The sequence below is a fragment of the Erpetoichthys calabaricus genome, chromosome 2 (assembly GCF_900747795.2).
Source record: "Erpetoichthys calabaricus chromosome 2, fErpCal1.3, whole genome shotgun sequence".
In the NCBI taxonomy this organism is placed as follows: Eukaryota; Metazoa; Chordata; class Cladistia; order Polypteriformes; family Polypteridae; genus Erpetoichthys; species Erpetoichthys calabaricus.
The window spans coordinates 74,575,140-74,601,709 of NC_041395.2; the positions used below are offsets into that span (position 1 = coordinate 74,575,140).

The 26,570-nt window shown below is 37.9% G+C and overlaps 1 protein-coding gene across 5 annotated transcripts in view; it reads right to left on the minus strand.

The window, feature by feature from the left end:
* The window catches only part of btbd10b (BTB (POZ) domain containing 10b), a 92,666-nt gene that overhangs the window by 38,991 nt on the left and 27,105 nt on the right, over positions 1 to 26,570 (minus strand). The window contains exon 2 of one of the 5 annotated variants that reach the window (XM_028793927.2): positions 11,927 to 12,131. The exons of the other annotated variants lie outside the window; for them this stretch is intronic. Coding sequence (XP_028649760.1) covers positions 11,927 to 12,051 — 125 coding nt within the window. The 5' untranslated portion in view covers positions 12,052 to 12,131. The remainder of the gene's footprint in view (positions 1 to 11,926; positions 12,132 to 26,570) is intronic. 5 annotated transcript variants of the gene reach the window in all.

Genomic DNA, 26,570 nt, shown 5'->3' on the forward strand with positions numbered 1-26,570 from the left:
TGCAAAGAGGAAAAAAATGTGTGAGCAGCTAGAAATCATGTATTCTTGATGAACGCTTGCATTTTCCTAGATGGCAAAAACGCTATGTACATTAAATAAAAAAAGCACAGACAACTATGTCAGCTTTTGTGATAGTGTGTAATCTTGTTGAAGTGGCTTTTCATTAAAGGCACCCTAACAGTTGTTTTATATTCTGAGTAGGTATTCCACTGTCCACTAGGAGATAACTTTAATAGCTGTATGGAGAAGGTTGATCAAGCACATCGATTCCACATAGAAGTGAGAACAAATGAAGAGCACAGAAGGAAGTTATACAATTATACTTAAGTAGGGAGGTCAGCTTTCAGTGGTTGCTAGAGAATTTTCTTGTTTCTAATGTTAGCAAGGTGTGTCTCAATTTTCCCTTGCCAATCTCTGATTTTCTGCTGTTCATGTACAAATTTCAAGAGTTCCCAAAAAGAAACTACCAAAAACTTTTTTTAGGTATGCTGACAAATCAAGAATATGTATAAACAAAGATCATTGTATATATCATAGAAAAGGTGACCCAGAAATTAAACAAGGTCTTTGTATAGAAATTTCCAGGAATTGACCAGGTCTGTGTAAATGCAGACATTATCTTAAAATTGCCAGGTGAGGCATGCAAGAAAATCACAATGGCCATACATAAGACATACTAATGACAGCAGATGTGATGCTGTCATAACAGCTTTATGTCTGTTTTCTGTGGCAAACTTGACCATTTCAAAAAATGAAGGAAACACTGACAACTTCTAAAAACTTCTAAAAAGAAATAAAGGAATAATTTTGTTAATTAAATTAACTTATGGAATGAATGAACTCTTCTCACTTGACTAAAAAGTTCTTACGTCTTTGTAACACAGCTGTCTCAGGTCCAGTTCAGATTTTTCTTAAACAATGGCAAAGGTGGATATAAGACATTTTCATGAACTTGATCAAATTTCATCCTTTGTTCCCCAAGTCTGGAATCAAATTTTGATAGCTGTCGATGTGTATAACAAATATATGTACATACATAAGCGCACACACACACCTACAAGATCAAGTGGTGGGCAGTATGGACAAAACTTTATATCATAACATAATTAAAAAATATTACAGTTATGTTTTATTTCATAGTATAATCTATGTGTATATACTTTTCAGAATGAATTCAGTTTAGGTGCTATTGTTGGGCCAATTCCATAGATGAAAAGAGGGTTGTGGTTCTGTTATATCTTTTCATAAGCACCATTTTAATCAGGTAAATAATATGTTGTTTATATAGCACCTTTCCCATACTAAAAAGAATTTTACAATTAATAATGGAAAAAAGGCAAAAAGAAATTAACCAAATAATCAACATTGTATGCAAAATAAAAATGATAAATAAAAAAAGAATAGAAAAAGAAATACTACATGCAAATGCAAATCATCCTAAGAACTTGGACAGAAGTGTAAACTGAAAGAAAGTGTCAGGATGTTGGGGTAGGTTAAATGCCTTTCTGAACAATTCAGTTTAAAAAAAAAAAAATATGAATCAACTCAGCTGATCTAATAAATTTATATCCAAAATATATTTATTGTGAAAAATAATAAAAACAGAACATATATTACACATGGCAAAAAAATAAACAAAAAAACTTTGAAAATGTGTACCATAGACTATACAGTAAACAACAAGATTGACCATAAAAATTACTCAAAGAGCTATTCTTACAATTTCGTTACAACAAAACAAGCAAGCCTAACCAGACTAACGTTACCTTTAAAAAGATGTTTATATATTTTTTCTTCATGTTCATAAACAAAAAACATCAACTGAATACTGCCTCAGCAAAGCCTATCAAACTATGCCCTACAATACAGCCTACTGAAGAAAGTTTTCACAATTGTCACTCTACTGATTTTCAAAATTCTTTCTACAGAGACTGATGCTGGATTTTCTAATGAAGAAACACATGAAAAAAAACATTTGCTTTTCCATTGGTTTCTAACCTTGAAATATCTAGCATTTCAACATACATGGTTCAAAAGAAGCAAATTATTAGTTATTGCCTAGTTATGACTTTACTTTTGCTTACAAGTTTTCTCCTACTTTTTTGTTTAAAAAAAAAAAAACACTGTGGTGCCCTAAGCTCATTGTGCCTAATAGTTAATCCAGAGCTACCTTATTGTTATTGTAATCAGTGTTTTAAGTGCAACAAATCATTACAGGTTGTCACGCTTGGGTCACAGATTTGCACTGAAACACAGGAAGTTGTAGACACAGAAACTTTATTCAAACACTGCAAACAAACATGTCTCTTTTTCAAAAGTTTAAACGTGCTCTTTAACCAGGTTTAAATTCACGGAGCTTACAGCGCCTATCGTAAAGACATTTCTGAGTTTCCTGCTCATGCCGCTGATGCTCCACAGCAACACAAGAAAGTTTAGAAATTCTTTCTTGCAGCAAAATTACCCGATCTGCAAAGCGCAGCCCATGAGCTGTTGTCCCGAATCTTGTCCATTCCTCTCGTACAACATCTAAGACGCCTCGCAGACGTCTGCCAAACAACAACTCGAATGGACTCAAGCCAGTGGATGCCTGTGGCGATTCCCGCACTGCAAACATAAAAGGCAGGACAGAGTCCCAAGACGTCGGATCATCTGCTTTAAAGTCTTGTTAAATCGTTCAGTCAAACCATTCGTCTGTGGATGGTAAACAGTGGTACTCAATTTCTTAATAGCAAAGCTGTCACACAATTGTTTCATCACGCAAGAAGTAAAAGGTGTGCCCTAATCAGTTAAAATTTCTCTAGGGATGCCAATACGAGTGAAACTCTCGCACAAAGCTTTGGCTACAGTGGGGGAATTGCCTTTTTTTTAATTTATTTATTTATTTTTTTTAAACAGCCACTTCCGGATATCACGTTGCATAGTCAACCAACACAAGCATATATTGATACCCATTTTTAGTCTTAGGTAGAGGGTCTACTATATCTAATCCCACCCGTTGGAAGGGGACTTCCAAAATAGGCATAGGAGAAAAGGGAACCCGAGGAGGTTTATAAGCAGAGATGATCTATCTGGCAATCAGGACAAGTAGTACAGAATCGCTCCACATCTTTCCCCATATTCAACCAATAAAATCGTTTTGATAAACGTTCTCTAGTCTTATCAGCCCCCAGGTGTCCACCCAAGATGTGAGAGTGAGCTAATTGCAAAAGAATGTCCCTATGTACTTCAGGTACAACTAACTGTTCAATAAATACCCCCGACTAAATGATCTTGTATCACTCTAAAAAGGCAGTCGTCTTTCTCAAGAAAGTGCAGTGTTTTTATGCCCCCGGATGCACGCTCTTGGTAATAAGTGTCACTAGCAGATCGATCTTGTTTAAATGAATATTCTAATGAGCTATTGGCATGCTGGTGTCTCCCTCGGTCTTGCTGGAGAGATCGGGTTCAATATCTAGTCTGGGTTTGAGAACTTCCCCAATAGCCACTTTGGGTTTGATATCTAAACCGGGCTCAAGATCTTCCCCAACAGCCACCAGTTCTTCCTCTACCCACCCCGCTAAGCTTGACACGGGTCTCACTGACTGGCGGCTGACATTCGTTCATGAGTCTAGGAAAAAGGGCATTCCTCCTGCCGATCTGTAAGGGCCAGGAGTCCGAAACGGCAGACCAAACTTTAAAATGTCGACCCTTGTATGTTAAAGGAAGAAGCAATGTCCGATAGTCTTTAACATCTCCATGTACACAACGTATGTTTACAGTTTCAGTGTTACACAGGTACCTGTCGTCAAGCCAGTCCCTTCTGACAATACAAAGGTTACTTCCCGAATCCAATAACGCAGAGATCACGCGGCCCCCCAACTTCATAGAGATCAGTAAGCCATCCTTTTTATCTAAAGAATAAGGAACACAGGAGCAACAAACCTCGGCGAAGACCAATTTCCATCGATTGAGCAGGGGATAGGCGACATTCCCTTGCCAAGTAGCCACGTTGATCACACCGGAAGCATCTTCACTCAACTCCACTGCCAAAATACCCACGGCCTCCTGTTTCCCCAGATGCTGGTGCTACGTTAACAGCCAGATCCCCCGGTGGTCTTCCTGAATAAACCCGATTTTCAGGTTTAACAGCATGTTGATGCTCTAAGCTCTGTTCAAAGCGACGAGCATTCCATGGGCGATCTCTCTGAGGCTGCGTAACAGCAAATCCACTGCTTTTTCTCCAAGCGGTTTGAGAACCCTCCAAATATTTGGCTATGATCGTCAACGATTCAACATCATGATGAAGAAATTCATCTCGGAGAACTGCAGGTATCCCTGCCAGCAGTACATTCATGACAACCTTTTCCACAATGCGCTCCATCTCATTTCCCTCAAACCAGCAATGAACTTTATGAATCAAATCTTGAATTTGCACACGAATGGGACTGTCCATGTTCGGTTTCCAATCATGAAGCGCAAAACCTTTAGACAAAAAGCTGGTAGTCTTTCATAAAACAACCTGCCGCTTCAAGAAATCATAATCACTGAGTTTCTCGGGAGGCACATTCCATAAAGCAATTAAGGCATCCCCAGACAAAAAAGGGGTGAAGATGACAGCCCAGTTTCGTTTGTCCCATCCCAGCAAAGTTACCACATGTTCAAAAACATCTCTGGGTCATTGGAAGGACCCATCTTCATCAGCACATCCTTGGAATTAGTAGGTAGAGCAGGAACCGGGTCATCCTCTGGGTCGGGAGGAAGTGGAACATTTTGAGCCATCTGAAACAACTCCTCAGCGTTCATCTGTGCAACCACTTCTGGTACCACTAGTCATGCTTGGGTCACGGATTTGCACAGAAACACAGGAGGCTGTAGACACAGGAGCTTTATTCAAACACTGCAAACAAAACATATGTCTCTTTTTCAAAGGTTTAAACGCTCCTTGAGAGAGAGTGAGAGAAAGAGAGAGAGACAAAACAATCCAAATCTGACAGGTGCTGTTCGGACTTATAAGTATGTAAAGTAGCACGCAGATCGCGTGATAGATCAGCCGCAAGTAAGCCCAGCAAGCAAGGGAGCAATGTCAAGGTACTTTCAGCGTTTTTTAAAGGAGTGTCCATAACCTGTAGGGGTTCTATCAGCACCCCGGCTCACAAGGTACTTGTTTTAAAGGACCTCTTCAAAGTCAGAGAATGGGATCAGATGTAAAAATAATTTCACAGAGCTGGTGGAAGGATTGGGGGTCCCCCTTCAAAGTCCAATGAGGCCTGTTTGGAGGAGGCGGATGGCATGGTGGGTCTTAGCACTAAGGTTAGGGTTCTACTGGTACACATACATTTACTGTGAGTGCTCTTAAGGCTAAAAAGGGAAAATGGTGCATGCCAGAACACTTCAAGCACGGATGACAACACACAGTGAAAAGTATCTGCATACATACATTAAATCAAATGACACATTTTATTTCCATTGGCCACACTCTGTCCTGACATTTTATTGTCATTGGTTTGTGGTACTTTTTTTTTGTAAATTTTGTCTACTTTTAGTTGTTTATTTATTTATTTTTTTAAACTTTTGTGAAATGCATATGTGAGAATTGTGCAGAAAGCATAATATTTTATATAGTATGATAATCACACAGGTGTTTGAACTGACCCCTTCAAAAACATAAATTTAAGTTTTTGACAAGAAAAAAAATGTACTGTTGTCATCATATAATACTGCATACAAAACACTACTCAAAATACTAATTTTAACATTAATAAAACAAAACAGCTAGAACCCTACTGTCTTCTGATTTCACTGTCCACAATTATTATTATAGCATACACACACATTTATATAAATTCAATCACTGAAACACACATCCACTAATCACTTTTAGGACATGTAGGCTATAAGTTACTTAATTGCATGTGTACAGTAATCCCTCCTCGATCGCGGGGGTTGCGTTCCAGAACCCCCCGCGAAAGGTGAAAATCCACGAAGTAAAAACCATATGTTCAAATGGTTATTTTTATATATTTTAAGCCCTTAAAAAATCTTGCACACTATTATAAACATTTCCCGCACAATTACACAGCATAAACCCTTTGTATTCTCTTAGATATTAGGTAAGATTCGTTGAAATTATGTATGTAAACACACTGTTTAAAATAATATTTAGGTTTTACTGTATATAAAGATATCGAGCGTCTCTGATATCACATATGTTACAGCCATTACGACAGACAGGCCACCAGCAATAAATACGTACAATGCAAGAATAATTGTATACAGTAAAATGTGTGTACAGTGACACTAAACTATGTAATAAGTACTGTATGTAGAAAATTAATTATGGTTACTCACCAACAATGACACAACGACTTGTCCAATAACGAGGAGTTTAATTTTACTGCACAACAAAGGAGAGCGTTACAGCTCTTCTAAAGGAGCCTCTTCAGGCGATTGTGTAGCAACGCCATTGTTCTTCTTCCGGCAGTCTTCAATCCAAATCCCTAAAGCAGATTCCATCTGGACTACCGCCTTATTACATCCACTTACAACTCGTTTTGCGCCCTGGTTAAAGGACACTGCGGCCGTACATCTTGTATTCTTTTCCTCCTTTTTAAATAAAAAGAATCGTGGACTCACTGATGCCATAATGGCGTCCTGCAGCAGTGTAGCTGTTCCCTTCCTTCAACATATCCAAAACTTTTACCTTTTCAGCAATCGTTAGCATCTTCCGTTGGCGCTTGGGCACAGCCCCTGAAGCAGTAACAGGAGCACGTTGATGCTGAATGAGCGAGATGAGACTTTCTGGTTAACGCAGTGGAATCAAATTCGGCGCTCTGTCCCTGAGCCAATCAGCACACAGGAACTTAACTGCATACTCTGATTGGGTAGCTTCTCAGCCATCCGCCAATAGCGTCCCTTGTATGAAATCAACTGGGCAAACCAACTGAGGAAGCATGTACCAGAAGTAAAAAGACCCACTGCCCGCAGAAACCCGCGAAAAATCTGCGTTATTTTAGATATGCTTACATATAAAATCTGCGATAGAGTGAAGCCGCGAAAGTCGAAGCGCGATATAGCGAGGGATTACTGTATATTCAAATTTAGCTATAGCCAGCTTACTCCTGTTGAGAGCAAGGACACGCATTTTTTTGTATATAACCAGCTCTTAATTTTGTTTGTCATGTATATGTTGGGCTGCCTCACTGCAATTTGCCTTCTTTGTCCGTCTTCACAGATGTATTGGCATATGCCGTATTGTGGCAGAACCATGTATGCCTCTTTAGTGAGAAGTAACAAAGGCAGCTTCCTGTTGCACTAAACCACTGCAAAAATCACATACAAAACTTTAAACCATTAACAAATTTCTACCAGTGTACCTTGCACCACTACTATATACTGCCCCCAATGTGAGCCTTTCACATGCAATATGAGAAAAGGCACTGCTGACAATATTTTTACATCAGTTTGCATACCAAGTAAACTACTTGCTCAAATGACAAACCTCCTCAAAACTATACTATAAACAAAATAAGACATAAGCTGCCAGACCACTGCAAAAGGACACAGAATTTGGTCAAGGATACAGACACTGATAAGGCGCACAGGCAGAGAACATACATGCAAAAAAAAAAAATTTAAAAAAATGAACACAGTGCACCCATTTTTGGTGTGCAAGCCAATAAGACTACAAAAATTATAGACTGGTTAACTGTACAGTCATGCTTACTGCCATTTTCTTTCACAATATGTAAAATACAATATGTAATTAATGCTGTCATTTTATAAACTAATGAATGCAGAAAAATATTGCTTTGATTCATATTTTATGCTTGCATCTGACTGACAAATGCTTTTCTTTTTACAATTGATTTCTGAAATGGTTTTATGCTGAGTACTGGGGGAAGTATGGAAAGCTACTCATGTCACAGAATCCTTTCCGGTCATTATACTGGGCAGTGCAAAACTGAAGAATGCACACAATAAAATGAAAACTACACAAAGTGTCAACATAAAAGTTGGGTTCTACTACATTTATCATTTTATGTAGCCGGCTGACTGAAATGTGATAGTTTTGCTTTTCTTATTAAATACTAAAGCAATTTTCTGCCTATCTGTGGCTTCTGGGGGTAGGGCTATAGAAATGTGTTACCAGGATATCAAGCTGATGGGCCATTAGATCTATAGCTGCATCTCTGAACTCTCCCATACATTACACCATCACGACCTGTAATTTGTTTACTTTGGTCCTTCTTTGACATGTTTTGTTAGTACCCCCTACTGCATTTGTCATCTTATATTTTCTATTTATTTCTTATCATAGCCCGTTGTCTTCCTATCAGTTTTTGTACCTGCTTTTCCTTCAAACTTTGTTGAGCATCCAGTCATCCCTTGGTGTGGCTTTTCTTTGATAGTGTACTTGCTTTATTGTCATCTAATGTCTTAGACAGAATTAGTCAGGCATAGCTCAGCTTGGATGTAATACTCCATATGCGTCTGTATCAACTTCTGCTGGGGCTTATACTGGTTTGAACTTTCATGCTAGCCTTCTCAGTCGAAAAAAGACCCATCTGCTTATTATTGGATTTCTATGTGTTGTTTCTTGACATAATATTTAGAAACATACAGTTATAGGCAAACTATCTGAAAGATTCTTCCATCAAAAACATACTTTAAGTGTCCAGATGATTGAAATTAAAAGTTATCTGGAGATAACCTGCTTTATACATTTATCTATGACATCAGGGTGGGACAACTGATCTTTTACAGAAACAAAACATTCAAACCTTTGCATAGTGGTAAGCTAACAAATTCCAAACTAAAATAAGTTACATTTATCTGCTGTTTTAAATTCTTAATAAAATTCATGGTCACAAGATCCCAGAGCTGATCTTCATAGTATCAGGCACAAGGCAGTGACCCTTCCAAAATGGGTTATATTGGAAATAGATGTATGATTAACTTTACTAAATTCTATATGTAAAAATCATTCATTTTTAGACCGTTTTTCATTCAGTAGGATGTGGGGGTCACCTTTCCTAAATTCACCTCTAGTCATTGTGACAATATTTGTATTTTTTGGATGGAAAGCTGAAAGTCCTAGAACGGTCCATCTCTCTCACAATGTCAAGAGGCTTTTAAACCCTGTTAGATTGCTTAGTTTAAATTCTGTTGCCGATTTTCTAAGCAAAAAGCCATTTGGACATGAATGTGGTGCCAATGCAAGAGGTTTATTCAGTTTACAAGTTAAATGAGAATAAGTAAAGCTTTTACGTTTTAAAATACTGAGGTACATGGTGTGTTAACACAAAATATTAAGAATGCTGAAATATGATAGATACTTCAGCTCCAAATTAATGTTATTAATAAAATTCAGAGGGAAAAATATAATAAGCAGTAATAGTTTTCTTCATGTAGTACAGATACACTAGCCGCACGAATATATTCGTTTAAGTATTCATGCAAGGCTGCAAGTAATTCATTAATCATTAATGATTCACTTAAAAAAAGGCTATGACATACAGCAGCTCGCTTTATTATGAGGGCAAAGTAATGCAAAAATAACTTACATTTGTACATTTGTGAGGCATTAACAGTCACATGTATTTTTTTTCAGCTAGCTGTCTCAGAACATTGAGGTGGAACAGGCTAGGAAAAGTCAGATTACTTTAGCATAAATGATATATGTAAATTGTTCAAGATGAACCCTACTACAAACTAATTAATTCATTTTTCAATATTTTTTATCTAAATGTTGGCTGGAACATGTGAGTAAAGGTGAGAATATCTGATGTGATTTTTCATGATTTCAGCCTTTAGAAGAATGCGTACACATCAGATACCACCTTTGTTCAAAAACCCGTGCTATGTTTTGGAAGGTGTATTACTCTAGAGTTAGTTAGGAAACAGCTACATTTTCTAGTGCTGAAGAGGTCATTGCATAGTAAAATACAATGAACTATGAAATCGCTACACTTTCTAAAAGTGACAAGATCAAATTAAATAATACTAGTAGAATTTCAAGAGCAAGACTTAAATTTGAAATTAATTTATCCCTACAACCTTGACCTTGAAAAACGACATACCTGTCTGAAAAATGGGAAACATTTATAATAAAAAAAAAATAAAAAAAAAATAAAAAAAAAAATATTTTTAAAAATTAAATGTACAAATCTTTACATTTGCTAAACATGACTAATAAAAAAAAAAAAAAAAAAAAAAAAAAAAAAAAAAAGTCAACCTGCACCTTTTAACAACTCAGTAGACTTATCTTAAGTATCAAAAACTGAAAATGCTTTGTGTAGACCCTGCAAATTAATATTCGGTTTAAATTATATTTAATGCAATATTTGTTTTTAGGTAAAAGTTCCTCAATTTTTAATATTGGTTAAGAATAATTCTTGACTATTTTAGCATATGTTTTCTAGTTCCTTCAAGTTCCTACCACTCATGGACTGCTATGTTTAAATAGTGCAACAAAAACTTGGTGAAGTAGTATGTGGGGCTTTGAATGGGCCACTTATGGACATCTACAGAATAAAGCAAGCACCTCTGCATTGTTTTGCAGTATCTTGCTCTCCATGTAGATGGCTGATACACCTTTACGCCACTCTTGGTTGCTGTAGGCTTTTCAAGGTTACTGATGGTTATTTATTATCTTTCCTTAGAAATTATTTTCTTTGGTAATGTCTGAGCAGTTTTATATGATCCATTTATTGGTTTGTTACTTCGAAGCACTGAGAGTTTAAATGTAAACACTGATATGATTTTCATTAATTTCTTAATTTGCATAATACCGGTCTACATTAGAATGATTAGTGTAAATTTTCATACATTTACTTCTGATTCACTGTGACCAATGATTCCTAAACAAATGCAGTTTTAATCTAAAAGATGTGACAGGGACTTCAGTGGTGCATAGTAAGAGGCCAACTCTAATGCAATTATACCCTTGATAGAATCATTTTTCTCACATGTGAAATCATAGAGCTTACCAGTGCACAAGCTTCTGAAAACATGCACAAGCAATCTATTTCAGTTTTGGACCTTAGGTTACCAACTAAAAAAAAAATTGCAGTTGCAAAAAACAATGGAACAAGATGTAAATATTTGAAATACAGCATCATCCAAAAACTGAGTACTATTGCAAAGTACTTTACTTGCCTCATACTCACTTTTGTTTTATACTGCTTAGCAGTGAGAATATGTCAGCGAACAGCAACATAAAGTATACATTTACCTTTGCAAAAAAATATACAAATCATATGTAATATTATTTAGTTTTAAATGGATTTATCATTATTTGTACCAAAATTATCAAAAACTTTTACCACTAAATGATAAAAAATGGCTTTTATATAAACAAACTGATAATTTAAAATGTTTTTCCTCACTTTAAAATGAATATAAATTTTCACTAAAGTCATTTCAATCTACACTTCAGATTTGCCTTAATTCTAGCTCTTAGCATTTTAAAAGTGTATTCACACATTTAATTGGAAAGTACATTTTTAAAATGTTAATTACAATAAATTTACTTGAGTTATCAAATCAAGAGAATGGGGCTTTGAAACACCAATGAAATCTTAGCAGGTCCATAAGATTTTGAAGACAAAGAGATCAGAGACTGTATGTGAACCAACTATAATTAAATATGCATACACATTTTTTTCTTCAGAACTGTAATGACAAAATTGTTTAATTTTACTTTTAAATATAAATGTGAATGCTTTTATTTAATAAAATGACAATATATTTTCAATTATATTTAGGCTGACCTCTCTATTTTTTAAATCTTATTTCTCACATTGGAATAAGCAGTTTGGTGTAATTTTTATTTTCTTTCAATATTTTTGCTATAACAATCAATTCCCCCATGGTGTGAAATAATGTTGGTTTAGGCGGATACATTTTATGTACAACATTCACCACAACAGTATATTTGTATACATACCCAGCTGCCTTGCACTGCAGGTTAAAAACAAAGCAACAGAGAAGGTACTTGGGAAACAAAGCACAAAAGACTTGAGCTCCTCTGAACAATGCAGCTCTGAAAGCCGTCTCCACATCCTTGGGCATTACTTTCAAAGTTCAGCATATTTGTGATACTTCGATTAACATCCTGGAACGTGTCACATTCTTAAAAAACCCACTGCATCCTGTAACATCAATCAGGCAAGCATCATATGGTTTTAAACTGAAAAGATGTCCCAAAAAGAAAGGAATATGAACAAAAAATTAAGCCCCATTCTGTTCAGGCACGGGAGTCTCGTTGTTATAAATACAAATCATTTTATCACAGGCACTGAGTCAGACATGCGGAGTGCAGCCCTGCTGACGTCTTATGACCCCACAGCCACTCGTAAGCCGCATTCATGCTTGACATTAACCCATTTCCAACTAGCAACAGCTATAGCTGAATGATGCAAGTAGCAGCATCTTTAAATAAACAAATAAAACTGGGAAGTGAAAAAGAAAGAAGGTGGCAGCAGTGTTTCTGGCTCTCTGCCAGAATTTGTCTCTACAGCCATTTCTCTGGCTGGATATGAGCAAGAGAGTCTATCCAATCGTAATGAAATATTAAAAAGATGGCCGCCCACTCTTCCACCCATGCAGAAATTCAGGGAGGATTAAAATATGATTCCTGCTATTGTAACTTTAAAAAAATAAAAAAGCATATGGGTAGTGAGGGTTAAAAACTGAATGATTCTGGATGAATGAATTAAAGATTTTAATGTTGCTTAAACAGTTTTCTTATATTAAAAAAAATAAAAATATACATTTTTTAACATTAGTTTTAGCTTATTTAATTTCAATAAAAAATAACCAATTAGAGCGTTTCATGTTTTACACTTAACACTACCTTACTAATTATTCTTTGCTAATGGCTGATTCAGAGTTAATGATTAAACCCTTTCAAAGGGGGCCCAGACGGACAGGCTTTGTGTGCCTGGCCATCTGTTCAAGACTGTCTTGCCGCATGCATCTTACCCATAAAATTGCATATTTTTGTCTCAATCACTGGAGACTCTTTTGAATGGGCGCTGAAATTAATCTCCCTCAAAAAAAAAGTGTGTCACTTTAGTCTACAGCTAGAAGAAGAAAAAAAAAAAAAAAACTATGATGAGATATGAATGAACTAGCACATCAAACTACACTGAATATTAGAGTCAGTATTAATTGTCTATTTTCAATACAAGTTAATTGCATGCTATATATGTAATAGAACAGTGTGAACTTCAATAAAAATCAAATACACTGCATTTTGCAGGAGAAAAAAAAAGCATGCTTAAAATCCTAAACATATATGAATGGAAACACCCAGCAGTGTCTGTTGACAGTGCTGCAGATCCTTTGGCAGTTGCTGGAGGGCATATACATATTCAACTGGCACTAAGACTGCACAATTCAGCTTAAAGGTACCACGCTTCAACCAGAAGCAGTGTGCTCTGCACAGCTCAGAAATACCCAAACTGCGCTATATATGGCACTATTTCTGAAACTGTTTAAAAATATGCATTTGCTCTGCAAATAACAATATCAGAATAGGTGTAGCCACTGCACAACTGTAAGTTGATTAATTTATATATAATATGCAAAATGGCTGAAATCTGCTAATTCACACTAAAAATTCCTGTGGACTTAATGACTCAAATCATGCATCCAGACTGCTTATCTGGAAGGATAAAATCCTACTTGAATTGTTCAATGGCTCCAACTACCTATCTAGTCTCCGAGTACATTGCCTCATTTTTCTTATTTGTGAAAGCTTCTCCTGAGAAGAGAACACTTCCAATTTCAAAAATGTATACATGCCCAAAAGAATGGTAGAGTGGCATTACAGGATCTTTCCATTGGTGTTGGCTTTGAAAAGTTATCCAGTCTTTAAAGAATAAGCAGACCATTAGTAAGCCTATGGATTCAATGCTCTGTCATCAGCTCTACAGGAGACATACATCAGTCTCCCATGAGGGAACCAACTTTGTGAAATTGTGTTGGCTTTGAAAAGAGATGGGGACTTCCTCAGTGCATATGGGGCAATCAATGGGTCCACATCACCTTCACTGCTCCAAAAGAATTTGACACAACCATAAGGGATACCACGTTTTACTACAGACTAATCATCGCTTACACCAGTAAATTTCCCACTTGGGATAAGATGAAAGCTGCAATTTGTGGCTTATCCAAAAAATGTAAAATGCTTTAAAAAGACACTTTGATACTTTATTAATATAAATATTAATAAACTGGCTGTGGTATATTGTTCCCAGGGTACACTGTCCTGCATTGCTCCTTTTCTAAATAAAAATAAAAAATAACATTTAATTGATTCAATAATAATATATTTTATTTATATAGTGTCGTGGCATGCAAAATTTTAGACAGCCTTGCTTAAAATGCCTGTTGCTGTGAATAGTTAAGTGAGCAGAAGATCAGATCACAAAAATGCATAAAGTTAAAGATCACATATTTCTGTTCAGCATTTTATGTAAGATTAATGTATTGTTTTTGTTTAATGCAATCGTACAGTGAAAAAGGAAACAAAGGAAACAAGCACTATGCAAAAGTTTGGGCAGTCCAAGATATCTGAGATCTTGGATAATGTTTACCAAGGTCTCTGACCTTAATTAGCCCATTGGGACTATGGTTTGTACATTAGGAAACCCCAGGTGATCCAAATTGCAAAGATGTATAAAATTTTCTGACTCCTCAAACCCTGCGGTGGGTTGGCACCCTGCCCGGGATTGGTTCCTGCCTTGTGCCCTGTGTTGGCTGGGATTGGCTCCAGCAAACCCCAGTGACCCTGTGTTCGGATTCAGCGGGATGGAAAATGGATGAATGGATGGATGGACTCCTCAAATCTTGGCCCAACAATAAGAAACATGGGCTCCTCTAAGCAGCTACCTAGCACTTTGAAAAATAAAATAATGGATGCTCATAAAGCAGGAGAAAGCTACAAGAAGATAGCAAAGCGTTTTCAGGTCGATGTTTCCTTAGTTCATAATGTTATTAAGTAATGCCAGTTAACCGGAACGGTGAAGGTCAAGTTGAGGTCTGGAAGACCAAGTAAACGTTTTGAAAGAACTGTTCATTGGATTGCTTGAAAGGCAAATAAAAAACCCCATTTGAATGCAAAAGACCATCAGCAAGATTCAGCAGACTCTGGAGTGATGGTGCATTGTTCTAATACGCAGTGACACCTGAACAAATAATGACCTTCACGGTTAAAGTCGATAGAAGAAAAAAAATTCAGCGCAAATGAACATCTAAACAAGCCTGATGCATTTTGGGAACAAGTTCTATGGACTGATGAAATCAAAATAGAACTTTTTAGCCACAATGTGCAAAGGTATGTTTGGAGAAAGAAGGGTGCTGAATTCCAGGAAAAGAACACTTCTCCAACTATTAAGAATAGGGGTGGATCGATCATGCTTTAAGCCGAGTTTACACTTCACCCAATGCGACACGTGCTCCAGCAGATGCTACTGCTATGCAAGTGTTATACTGTTTACTAGGGGGCTCCGCCCCCTGCTCGCTTCGCTCGCCAAGCCCTGGTCTTGGGTAACCCAAAATACATTTGAAAGAGATTACTGTCTGTCTCGGTAATTGTTACATATGTATCATGTCCACTGTCACGATATCTGTAGGTCTATGTAATAAATGTAAATGAGAATAGCAGTGTAAGTGTTATGTTATGCAAGTATAGAATGTCTTTGAGTTTGCACAGATCCATGTATAAGATATATTGGAGTGTAAAGGTGTAGATGACGTACATAGGATATCTTTATACACAACATTTGTAATAAAGATGGCGTGTTGTCCTTGAATGAGTATTCCTTGGTATGGAGTTATTATAATCTTAAATTCACTTATTTACGTTAGTTGAGCTCTTTCCTTTCTGAGCCGTGGCTCCTTTGCTTGCGGTGTATAGGCACATGTGCCCTCCGTACTATCTCGAGTGTGACTATGCTGTGTTTTGTGGACGTTTGGGGACTCCGTACTTTCTCTGGTTTGACTGTGGGGCGGGACGCCGAAGCCTCTTCTGTTTGTGTTTTCCGTGAGTACATATAGTATTGTATTACTATAATGTGATTCACATATGCTGTGGAGTCCGGATCTTTGGGGTTTCTGTACTATCTTGGGTTATTGCTTACGGTGCTTTAGAAGCGTGTTGTAGGCGCCTGCACCTTCCGTACTATGTCGGGTTTGACTATGCTGTGTAGTGTGGACATCTAGGGTTCTGTACTCTCTTTTTGTATCTCCGTCAGTCGAGCTCTTTCTTTTTGGAGCCATGCCTGCTTTGCTTGCGGCATTTGAGACGCGCGTTGTATGCGCTTGCGTTCATTGATTTTATCCAGGTAGCTCCGTTAGTCGAGCTGTATCGTTTTGGAGCCGTGACCGTATCTCCATTAGTTATACGTTGTTTACCATTAGTAATATGGATATTTGCACTTACTGTTAATACGGAGCGTTTTCTGTCGTTGTATTGTTAGTAATGCATCACTGTAATGCGATTCACATATGCTGTGTAGTTTGGACGTGTGAGGATGCCGTATGTTTAATACGGAGCGTTCGTTTATTCTTATTACCCATCTGGTGTCGAGCCTGTGTTTTCTGTGGTTGTACTGTTAATATTGTATTACTGTAATGTGATTCACATATGTTGTGGAGTCCAGATATTTGGGGCTTTTGTACCATCTCGGGTTTTTGCTTGCGGTGTTTTAGACGCGCGTGGACCATACTGTAATGTGCTTAATATTGTATTACTGTAATGTGATTTACATATGTTGTGGAGTCCGGATCTGTGTGGTTTCTGTACTATCTCGTGTTTATGCTTGCGGTGTGTTAGAAGCGCGTGGACCATGCTGTGTAGTGCGGACGTTTAGTTCAGAAGCGCATTGTAGGCGCCTGCGCCTTCCGTACTATCTTTGTGGACCTGTGGGGCCTCCGTAGCCTCTTCCGTTTGACTCTGGGGTGCAGCGCAGAATCATCTTTTTTGTGTGGCTGTGTCGTTAGCTATGGGCACGTGTTGCTTCATTTCTCATTCACGTTAGTGGAGCTCTTTCGTTTTTTGGGCCGTGACTCCTTCGTTCGCGGTGGATCAGACTTCGCTTACGGTTTATGAGACGCGCGCTGTAGGTGCCTGCGCACTATGTCTCATGGTCCCATCGCCGTGTACCTGCGTCCATGCCTTCCGATTTACCATTCTCGGTTAGTAATATGGATACTTGTGTGCGTACTTTACGTACATTTGGAAGATTCCACCAGGTGGCAGTGAGAGATGTCATTACAGTGAGAAAACGTTCGGCGTCGCTGTGTTGTGAATTGCTTGAAACATCCATTAAATTCCTGGACAATCCCTGGCCAGGGCATCCAGTCATCGCAAGATGAACACAAGCACACACACACACAGAGTTATTTTAGCGTCACCAAATCCTCAAACCTTCATGTCTTTGGAAGGAAACTGGAGCACACTGTGGAAAGCACCAGGAAAACATGCAAACTCCAGGCAGGGATCAGACTCCATTTGAAGCAGCAGTGGTACCGCTTTGCCACCGTGCCACCCCCACATATGCAAACAGTATTCTTTATTTAAATGAAGTTAACGACTTGTCTGTAAAATGTAACATACATATTTTAATGCATTTCATCATGAATGTGATATCAAGTATACATCTAAGGATTCTAAATGTGCAGAGAGTTGAAATATCATAAATTTAATGTGTTCTGTGTGGTGATCTATTGCTGCTTCCCGCTGCTGTCAGGTCAGGAGGAAGCCCCAGAAGCATATAGTGATTAACAACTGGGAAAATTTTAAGAGGACATTTACAACGGTCTACTTTAATGATACAGTAAACTACGAGGTTAAAGCCGAAATTTTTCACTGTGTCCTTAAATTTTTATCTCTGTGGCTCAAATACACTGCTGTTGTGAATGTGCAAAAGCAAAAAAAACAAAGATGGCAAAGAAGATGGTATGTGAGACTTTTAAAATGTATTGTCATTACGTTGGGGAATATGCAATGTTTGAAAACAAAAGCACCAAAAATGCATTTGTATGTCGGCATTTTGATTCACCACATCGAAACATTCATCAAACAATCGATGCACGAAGATCGACCTTGTTGGATCCGCAGAGCAGCTTTCTGTCACATGTGGATAGTAAACATAGACGTCCCATTCCAACTTGATCACACTGTGCCCCCTGACTTTTTGCTGGTACTGCAACCTACACATGCTTCACAATTTCTGAGGACGAGCTCAGAGGATGTGTCAAATGAACCCAGCGTTCATTCAGGAACGTATGTCCGCCATGATGCGTATGCATTCTAAGCATTAAGTATAGAATGGCCCAGTTTTAGAATTGTACTGGAGCCAGTGGCACAGGGAACATGTCACTGGTAGAGGGAAAAATGGATTCAAATAAATATCAGCAAATTCTGGAACCAAACATCACACCACCTGTAAAAAAAAAAAAAAGTTGAAAAAAAAAAAGGGGGGGGGGGGGGGAATGCATCCTCAAAATCTCCAATGAAATACCTTATGAGGCGCAAGCGGACTGTTTTGCCATGGCCCTCACAGTTCCCCAACAAACATCATTGAAAATCTGTGGATAGATCTCGAGAACACTGCATGCGAGATGGCCCAGGAATCTTGCAGAATTAGAAACCTTTTTGTAAGGTTGATTTGGTGAAAATACCCAGAGAAAGAACTGAAAAAAAGACTCTTTGCTGGATACAAAAAGCATTACAAGCTGTGATACTTGTCAAATGCAGTGTTACTAAATATGCCCATGTCGGGTACCCAAACTTTTGCTTAAGACCCTTTTAATTTTTTTTTCGATATTTTGTACCTGTGAATGCTGGTCAGGTGAGGTTGGGAAACATACGTGTTCCTGCACCAACCACACAACGCTTGGGATCCTGGTTGGCAACCCTCCAGACAGACACACCCCTTGGACATGACCATCTATCTACCGCAGCAAAGTTTACACCAATCTCACTCTGGGAATCTCGCCACATGGCCTAAGTGCCGTAGCTGATACTCCCTCACAATGCAGGAAATGTACCTCATCAATGAGCAGCCCCTAGTTTGACACAAAGCCAATACCTAAGGATTCTCTGAAGAGTCACAGTACCGAAGAAGTCCAGTCTTCATCTCAGATCACTGGATAGCGTGTGAATGATGGAAATAAAAATGTAACCTTGCTTAAAATATTAAAGAAATGTGTCATCTTTAACATTATGCCTTTTGTTAATTATTTCATCTTCTGCTCACTCAACTATTCACAGTAAAAAACATTTTAAGTAAGGGTGCCCAAAATTTTGCATGCCACTGTATAACACTGGTTAGAAATAATCCCAAAGCAGCAATAATTAACAGCTGATGAAACTTTATGATGGTGGATGTGCAAAGTTCTCATTTGCAAACCTTTTGGTGACAACAACCTTCCTGGTTATAATCATCAAATGACTTTGGTTAAATCTTTAGGCTCACAATGATCATTTGATTTGAAGCCAAAGATTGGCAAGGCGGATTTATTCTTAGCCACCAATTCGTCCATCTGTGCTTATGTATATTAAGCAACGTACTTTCATACCTTATTATAGTGCAGGAGTATTAACAATGAGAATGGCCAAATTTAAAATGACAGAAATTGCAGCACAGCAACATTGTCTTGCTCAGTTAAAAAAAGGTGATGACCAAAATCGTGATAACATCATCAATCTACAACATTTCAGGAGATGAATAAATAATTTGAGAATTTTACACATACTGTAATTGGCAGCACAAAAAAAAAAAAATAACTTTAGGCTGCTCAGACTGAGCTGTACATCCCATAGCTATCTCCTTATGGTTAGAAGTATAGGTGCCTTATGTTTTAATGTTATTATTATATCATCATCCAATAATTGAATAAAATAAATTTTATTGTGCATTTTCTAAATTTAAAGTACATGGGAAATGACTGTGGCTAAACCTTAGATACTCATTACTAATTAAAATAAACAGCAACTTTTGCAGGTTAATGATTCTGAGCATTGTACATGCTTTTTCTTAAAAATTAATTGTAATGGTAATACCCGTACCAGCAACTACAGCTAACACCAACAGCCAAAAAAATTCCTAACGGTAGTTGGGCTACTGTTACAACCCTTTAAAAGGAAAGCAACTTCACCAACATCCTGTTTTCAGTCCAGTAGTGATGGCTAGGAATGCAAACCTTATATCGCTCTGCCTGTTTGGCACCAAAGCATTCTCCATCACCCCATCACTCAACTGTCCTGTACCCTCACAAAAAGTGCTTTTCCTTTCGCTCAATCCCCAACCATATTGCTCACTGCTTAGAACTGCCCTTGCAGCAGCAAGACACGACAACACATTTGTAACGTAGGACTCCAGCGGAGTGCTCAAACAGAACCAACACAACAACACTGTCATAAATATTTCATGCTTTGTGAAGGAACGGTGCCAGCACATGCGACTTGTAACGATGTAAGCTCCTTTTCATGTATACTTTTTTGGTTCAGTGCCCTGACAAGAAAGAAGTAAAAAAGCAGGGAAGTTGTATTATTTTGGAAGTGTCCAACATGCAGCAAATGGTTACCATTTAAATTGCAGCATTCCGAATTGAAACAAAAACAGTTTGCACTTTTGGACTTGTGCCAAAAAGTGGCTGCTCTGTGGTTTACATGATCATCACAGCATCAAGTCAGGGTCCAACAATTCTGCCTACTTTTTTCTCTATCCTCCTTTATAAATGCAGCAATATTTTAATAAAGGTGGCCTGAATATTTTTAATTTATATATCATTGTTTTAGGCATTATGTATCTAATCTAGTCACGGTCTGGGACACAGCATATTAACTAACACTAACAAGGTTCTTTAACAGAGTAGGAGGGGGAAAAAATACCACTACACTGTGAAGGGGTCTGGCAGTAATGAAGCTAACAAACAACACACTAACCATTGGAAAATACCAATAGGCTGATCATGGAAGTGAAGTGCAAAACAGACAAATAAAATACCATGGCTCTGCACAGCACATCTGGACTAACTGAATGCCAAAACAAACAATCATTTTTGTACAATCATATGTCAGCTTTGTCCTTCAAACAAGACCATTTTTGAATTAAGTTTGAATAGTGATGTTCAAACTGACAGCACTAATTTTCACCTTCTGCAAAAATGAGGTGCTGACCAAAGCAATAAAAGAAAATTTTCAATCTAAACACAAGGATGAATTTGTGGGAAAAACTGACATGCCTTAACACCCTTCTAGGTTCATTTTACCTTGGACAACAAGACAACAATCTTGAGCAAATAGGGCTTAAATCACTGAAGTATAAATGACTATCAAGAATAGTAAGTGTATTGGATGGCTGGGGTCCTTGCCTGGCCAGGAGGGTGATATACTGGAAGGACCAGACAAACAGATGTGCACAGGTAACTGCCTCTCCAGGAGTGCTAGATGGCAGCCCCCCTGGGTTGCAGTGGCACTTCGGGGTCCCACAGGTTTTAATGGGAGTTTGCGGCAGGCCTTTTGGGTTCCATGGATGCTGCCGGGGGACCTGTGGCAGTTGCAGAGCCCTGCTACAATGGACTTTGCCACACATGGGAGTAGTGCTGGGCGGTATACCGGTTCATACCGAAAACTGTTTTTTTTTTTTTTTTTTAATGATATGGATTTTTCTTATACCGCAACACCGGTTTAAATTGCCTAAACGATGTTCGGAACGTGGCGCAGCGGGAAACTGTTCAAGTGAGGACCTTTTTCACTGCTACACCGCTAAACACAGATTTGTTGCACTAGGGCTCTTTTTCACTGCTACACCACCAAATAGTGGGCGGTAGCATAGGTATATGGAGGACTATTTCGGACAAAATTAAATATATAAATAAATGCGCAAATAAATTAAAGTTCTGTGAAATGTGAAAAATGGACAGAGAGCATTCCGAAACTGAAGCAGACAATAAAGTTGAACATGAACAACAGAAGAACTTTTGCCGAAAAAGGAGTCACGCCCGTCACCTGCAGATACTTTAGTTTTAAAAGGTCAGATGTGTAAATACTGTTTCTATACCACTGGATAATACTGCAAGCCAAGTTGTACTTGTTTTTGTACTTGTTAGTGTATGTTTTGCTTGAATTCATCCTGCAATGTGCTGGCGACTCATTCAGAGATGGGCACAACTCTGAATGGATGGCATAATTAAACATGTATAACGAAGATATTTTTAAAGTTCTGAACACTCCGTCAGCTAAGTTAATAACTTGTTTTAATTTCACAAAGACATTTATCGTGTGGTGATTGGTAATGTGGAGAAAGAAAAAGGAAAGATAGGAACTGGGGTTTTGGTAGAGAGCAGGAATATCATGAAGTGAACGGATTCTGTGCGGTGATTGCTGCAGGCGCCTGCTCTTAGTGTGGAGGAAGTCAGTTTAAGAAGCGTAGTGATTAACGACTGGGTCGGGGAACACTTAACACAAAGTATTTGATGTGCTGCATTAATTTATGACGGGGTTTGAGAAAATCTAGTAAATTAAACATTGATTTTAGGATGAAGTTTAGTTTACAACATTCTAACATTGACATAAGCGTCAACATTAAAGTGGAAATGTCAAAAATAAAGTCAACATGTCGAATTTATTCTCGACATATAGTTTGTTTTTTTCTTCCGTGTCCATATTTTTTTTTCTTCACAGTGGCCCTAATGCGCTTCCATAGGGCTATACCACAAACAGCATTATAAACGCAAGTTGCAGTTTTATTATTTATGTATATAGCTTAGTTTGAAGCAAGGTCCATATTAATGCAGTTTGCCTAAATGATGGTACAGTTGGTAAGATGTCAATCACCAAGTTGCACTGATTTTATTTTAATTTGGTGAATACTGTGTAATGCACCTGGGCTTGAAGCCTTGAAGTAATGGTGCAACTATCAGTAATACTATAATGTATTTTATTGTTATTATTTATTAGTTTAAATATTATGCAGTTTAATGATGGTAAAATTGTTTAAAAAGTCACTTTAACGTGTCAGTGGACAGAGATTGTTAACATTAACAGAAAGTGTAGTTGGTTTACAAAAAATATTTACTATTTATCCCTTTTCTAAGACGTGTTCAGTGCAATCCAACTTTTGACAAACACCTCTGGATATTTTAATAAGTCTAAATGCCTCTTTGGATGGTTGAAAATATGTTGTCAAAATCATAGTTTAAGCTTTTGCAAAATTTGTTCAATTAAAAGGTTCTATATTTTGACTGCATCTGTCATGCAATGTGATTCCTTCTCTTTAGTGCCACCCCCTTGAAAACTATCACTTTATGGGGCCATGCAAACCTGGATTAATACTTGTGTGCACATTAAAATGTCTTTTTGTATGATGTACAATTCTCATAACAGTCGAATAGGTTATTCTTAGCCAGTCTACTGCAGTAATTGCAGTGGAAAATGTGGTTAACATCCACTCATGCATGGGGAAAAAAATACTGTCTAATACCGTGAAACCAGCAGGATTTAGAAAAATACCGTGACATAGAATTTTGGTCATACCACCCACCTCTACATGGGAGTGATACTAGATCTGGCAAACAAGCCACCTGGAGCACTCCCAGGAACAGCATAAAAGTAGCCGCCTCACTTCACTTGGAGGGTTAGGGTTGGGAGGAAGAGGAGGAAGCTTGCCACAAGAGGAGTGAAGGTGGAGGGAGAGAGGGCCAAGGAAGAAGAGAAAAGAAAGTCCTGTGTGCTCTATATTATTCTGTGCCGATTGTGGGAATGGGAAGTTTTCCTGCTGTAAACAAAAACATATGCTGTGCAACACTTGTGCCTATGACTAGTGTGTTTGGTTGTGGCTGGGGTGCCCTGGTGTTCACGGCAGATATCAGGGATGAGCCCTGGGAAATTTAGAAACTCATTCACCCAAAGGTAAAGCAGCACCATCAACATCACAATAGGTCAAGGTTAAAGATACAGATTAGGTTAATGCACACTTGAACAAAAATGTCATCACTCGAGAAGAAAATCATTTGGTGGAAGACGTATAAGAACATGCTGCCTATTCATCTTGTAAATACCTCTGCATGAGTGCTACCAACACCACATTAGTTCAGTACAGAAAGTAATACTGTAACCCTTTGACATTCTCTACTATTGCCAAAAATGGTAGACACACTTATTTGCCCTTTTAAAGAAACCACAAAATAGGCTCAGATTCATGGCACGCCTGTTTAACTTGAATTAATCTTGCTTTGCGTTTTTCATTTTGCAGAAAGGTGGCTGTGTGTTAAGCCAAAGCAAGCCGATTTATTTGACAGCTGATTGCTGTATTCAGCCTAATGTTTTTTTTTGTATGCTACTAAGGCTATACTGTCCTATTGAAGGTTTCCCCCCAAGAAGTGCAATGAGTGAATAAAAAGGATAATTCAAAATTAACTGTTTCATAAATGTAACTGGTACTCTACTAGAAACAAGTTCACTGAGATTTGTTCTGGTTCTATTAATATTGTATAATGAAGCTCAACTATGCCACTAGGTGGATATAGGTATTTTTTTTTGTAACCTTTATTCTCCCTTCTTCCATCTGGTAGTTAGTTTTCTTTACAAAGGTAAAATTGCCAACAGAAAAAAAAAATCAATAATTGCATAAACCTAGCAAACAGAAAATTAATACAACATTAATTTAAAATATCATTCGACACTACATATAAGAAATACACATTATGTATGCAAATAGCTTATTGCCAGAGGGGAAAAAAAAGAAAAATGAAAATGTGAGCGTGCAAATGATATTTTTTTCAAAAAATGAGTGAGGAAAGCAACATTGAGTCCGATGACTGAAGTGTTTAATAATAATGTCTGTCTCTTATAAGCAGCATGTAATATAGTTACTCAAATTAGGAGGAGGCTGTGACCAGAAATATTCTGGGACAACTTCACAAACCTCAAGGTTCTGCACCAACATGTTACATTGTCAGTAACATTCCATTGTGCATCTATGGAAGCTGGCAATCACATGTAGGTACAGCCAGGATTTCCACACAATTCCAAGGAGTATGCCATTGGTGTGTTGTCCCAATGATATGTTATGCCAAATAAAATGTTTAATTATCTTTATCTTTGAATCACATATTATTAGTGAATTACACAATTCAGTCTTTGTTGTCCAAATCATGGAATCTAGAGGGCTCTAAATAATGAAACTGTCTTTGCATTCATCCTCTTAAACCAAGTGAATTTCTCTCTCTCAGTGGCTAGTCTGCATTTGTGATGAAATGAGCTGTGCTAGATGTTGCATATAGGGTGCTGATTTTAAATGCTGCCACTGGCCAGACTCATGATGCTCCTCTTAAACAGACTGTATTAGTGGTAACATTCATCAATCTCATGAGTTGCTGTTAAGGACACAAACATCATTTAAAAAAGGTACATCAATTATAGACTGAGCTATATACAGGGAGATTCACTCAAAAGATGCCATGAAAATTCTGTAATAACTCTCACTAGGACGAAGCAATCTGAACGAAACAATGTGCTCCTTAGTATATGGACCTTCAAAACAAGCCGGGATGACCTTGTGTCGAAGCGATGAGGTAGGCTCCAGACAGCCGTCCCTAAGTTTCACCTCCATTTGCAACTTCTGGGTGCATCCCTTCACTCAGTCACTTGATTTCTCATCAGGATGGTGATGTACAGTATTGAGCAGCACATTTTCATGGTGCGAACCTATTGGGTCACCAATTCGTTTAAGTGATGTCAGAATCACCTGGGTGATTGTGAGTAACAGAAGGTTACTTCCAGCAAGATGGAGCAACATGTCACACATCAGTAAGGAGCATGTCAGAAATCGAGTCCTTCTTCGGCAACAGGGTAATTTCAAAGGGGCTTTGGCTACCATGGTCGCCGGATCTGCCACCACCAGACTTCTTTTGAGGGTATGCGCAAAGATGAACAAGCCTTGCACTGTGGAAGATTTGAAGAAAAACATCCAACGTGAAATTGCCACTATTCCACCCTCAAAACGCTTGCTGATACATTCAGGAACATGGAGCGCTGTATCAAAATGTGCCTGGCAGAAAACAGAAACCACTTCCAGCATCATATGTAATGCAATCGATTACACATACGTCAAGGTATACAGCAGGCATGTCAAACACGCGCCCGCATGACAGATGCTAGTTAGCACTAAACTTGTACAAAATGATTACAGTGGAACCTCTAGATACGAGTTTAATTCGTTCCAGCACTGAGCTTGTATAGCGAATTTCTCGTATCTAGAACAAACTTCCCCATTGAAAATAATGGGAATCCAGTTAATCCGTTCCGCACCCCAAATATATTAACATAAAAATCAATTTTCCTAACAAATAACACTGATAAATTATATATACTGTAGTCTACCTTTAATAAATAACACTGGTAAATAATATAACTGATTGTTAAAAGAATCAAAACAGGTGTCTAAAGTGCAGTAGAGCATTCAATAAATCTTTAAATAAATAATCCTTAAAACAGTTGTGAAGTGGAGGTTTAAAATACACAAGAATAACAATCCTTTAACACGAGGTTAAAACGTCAAAAGGATGCAGTC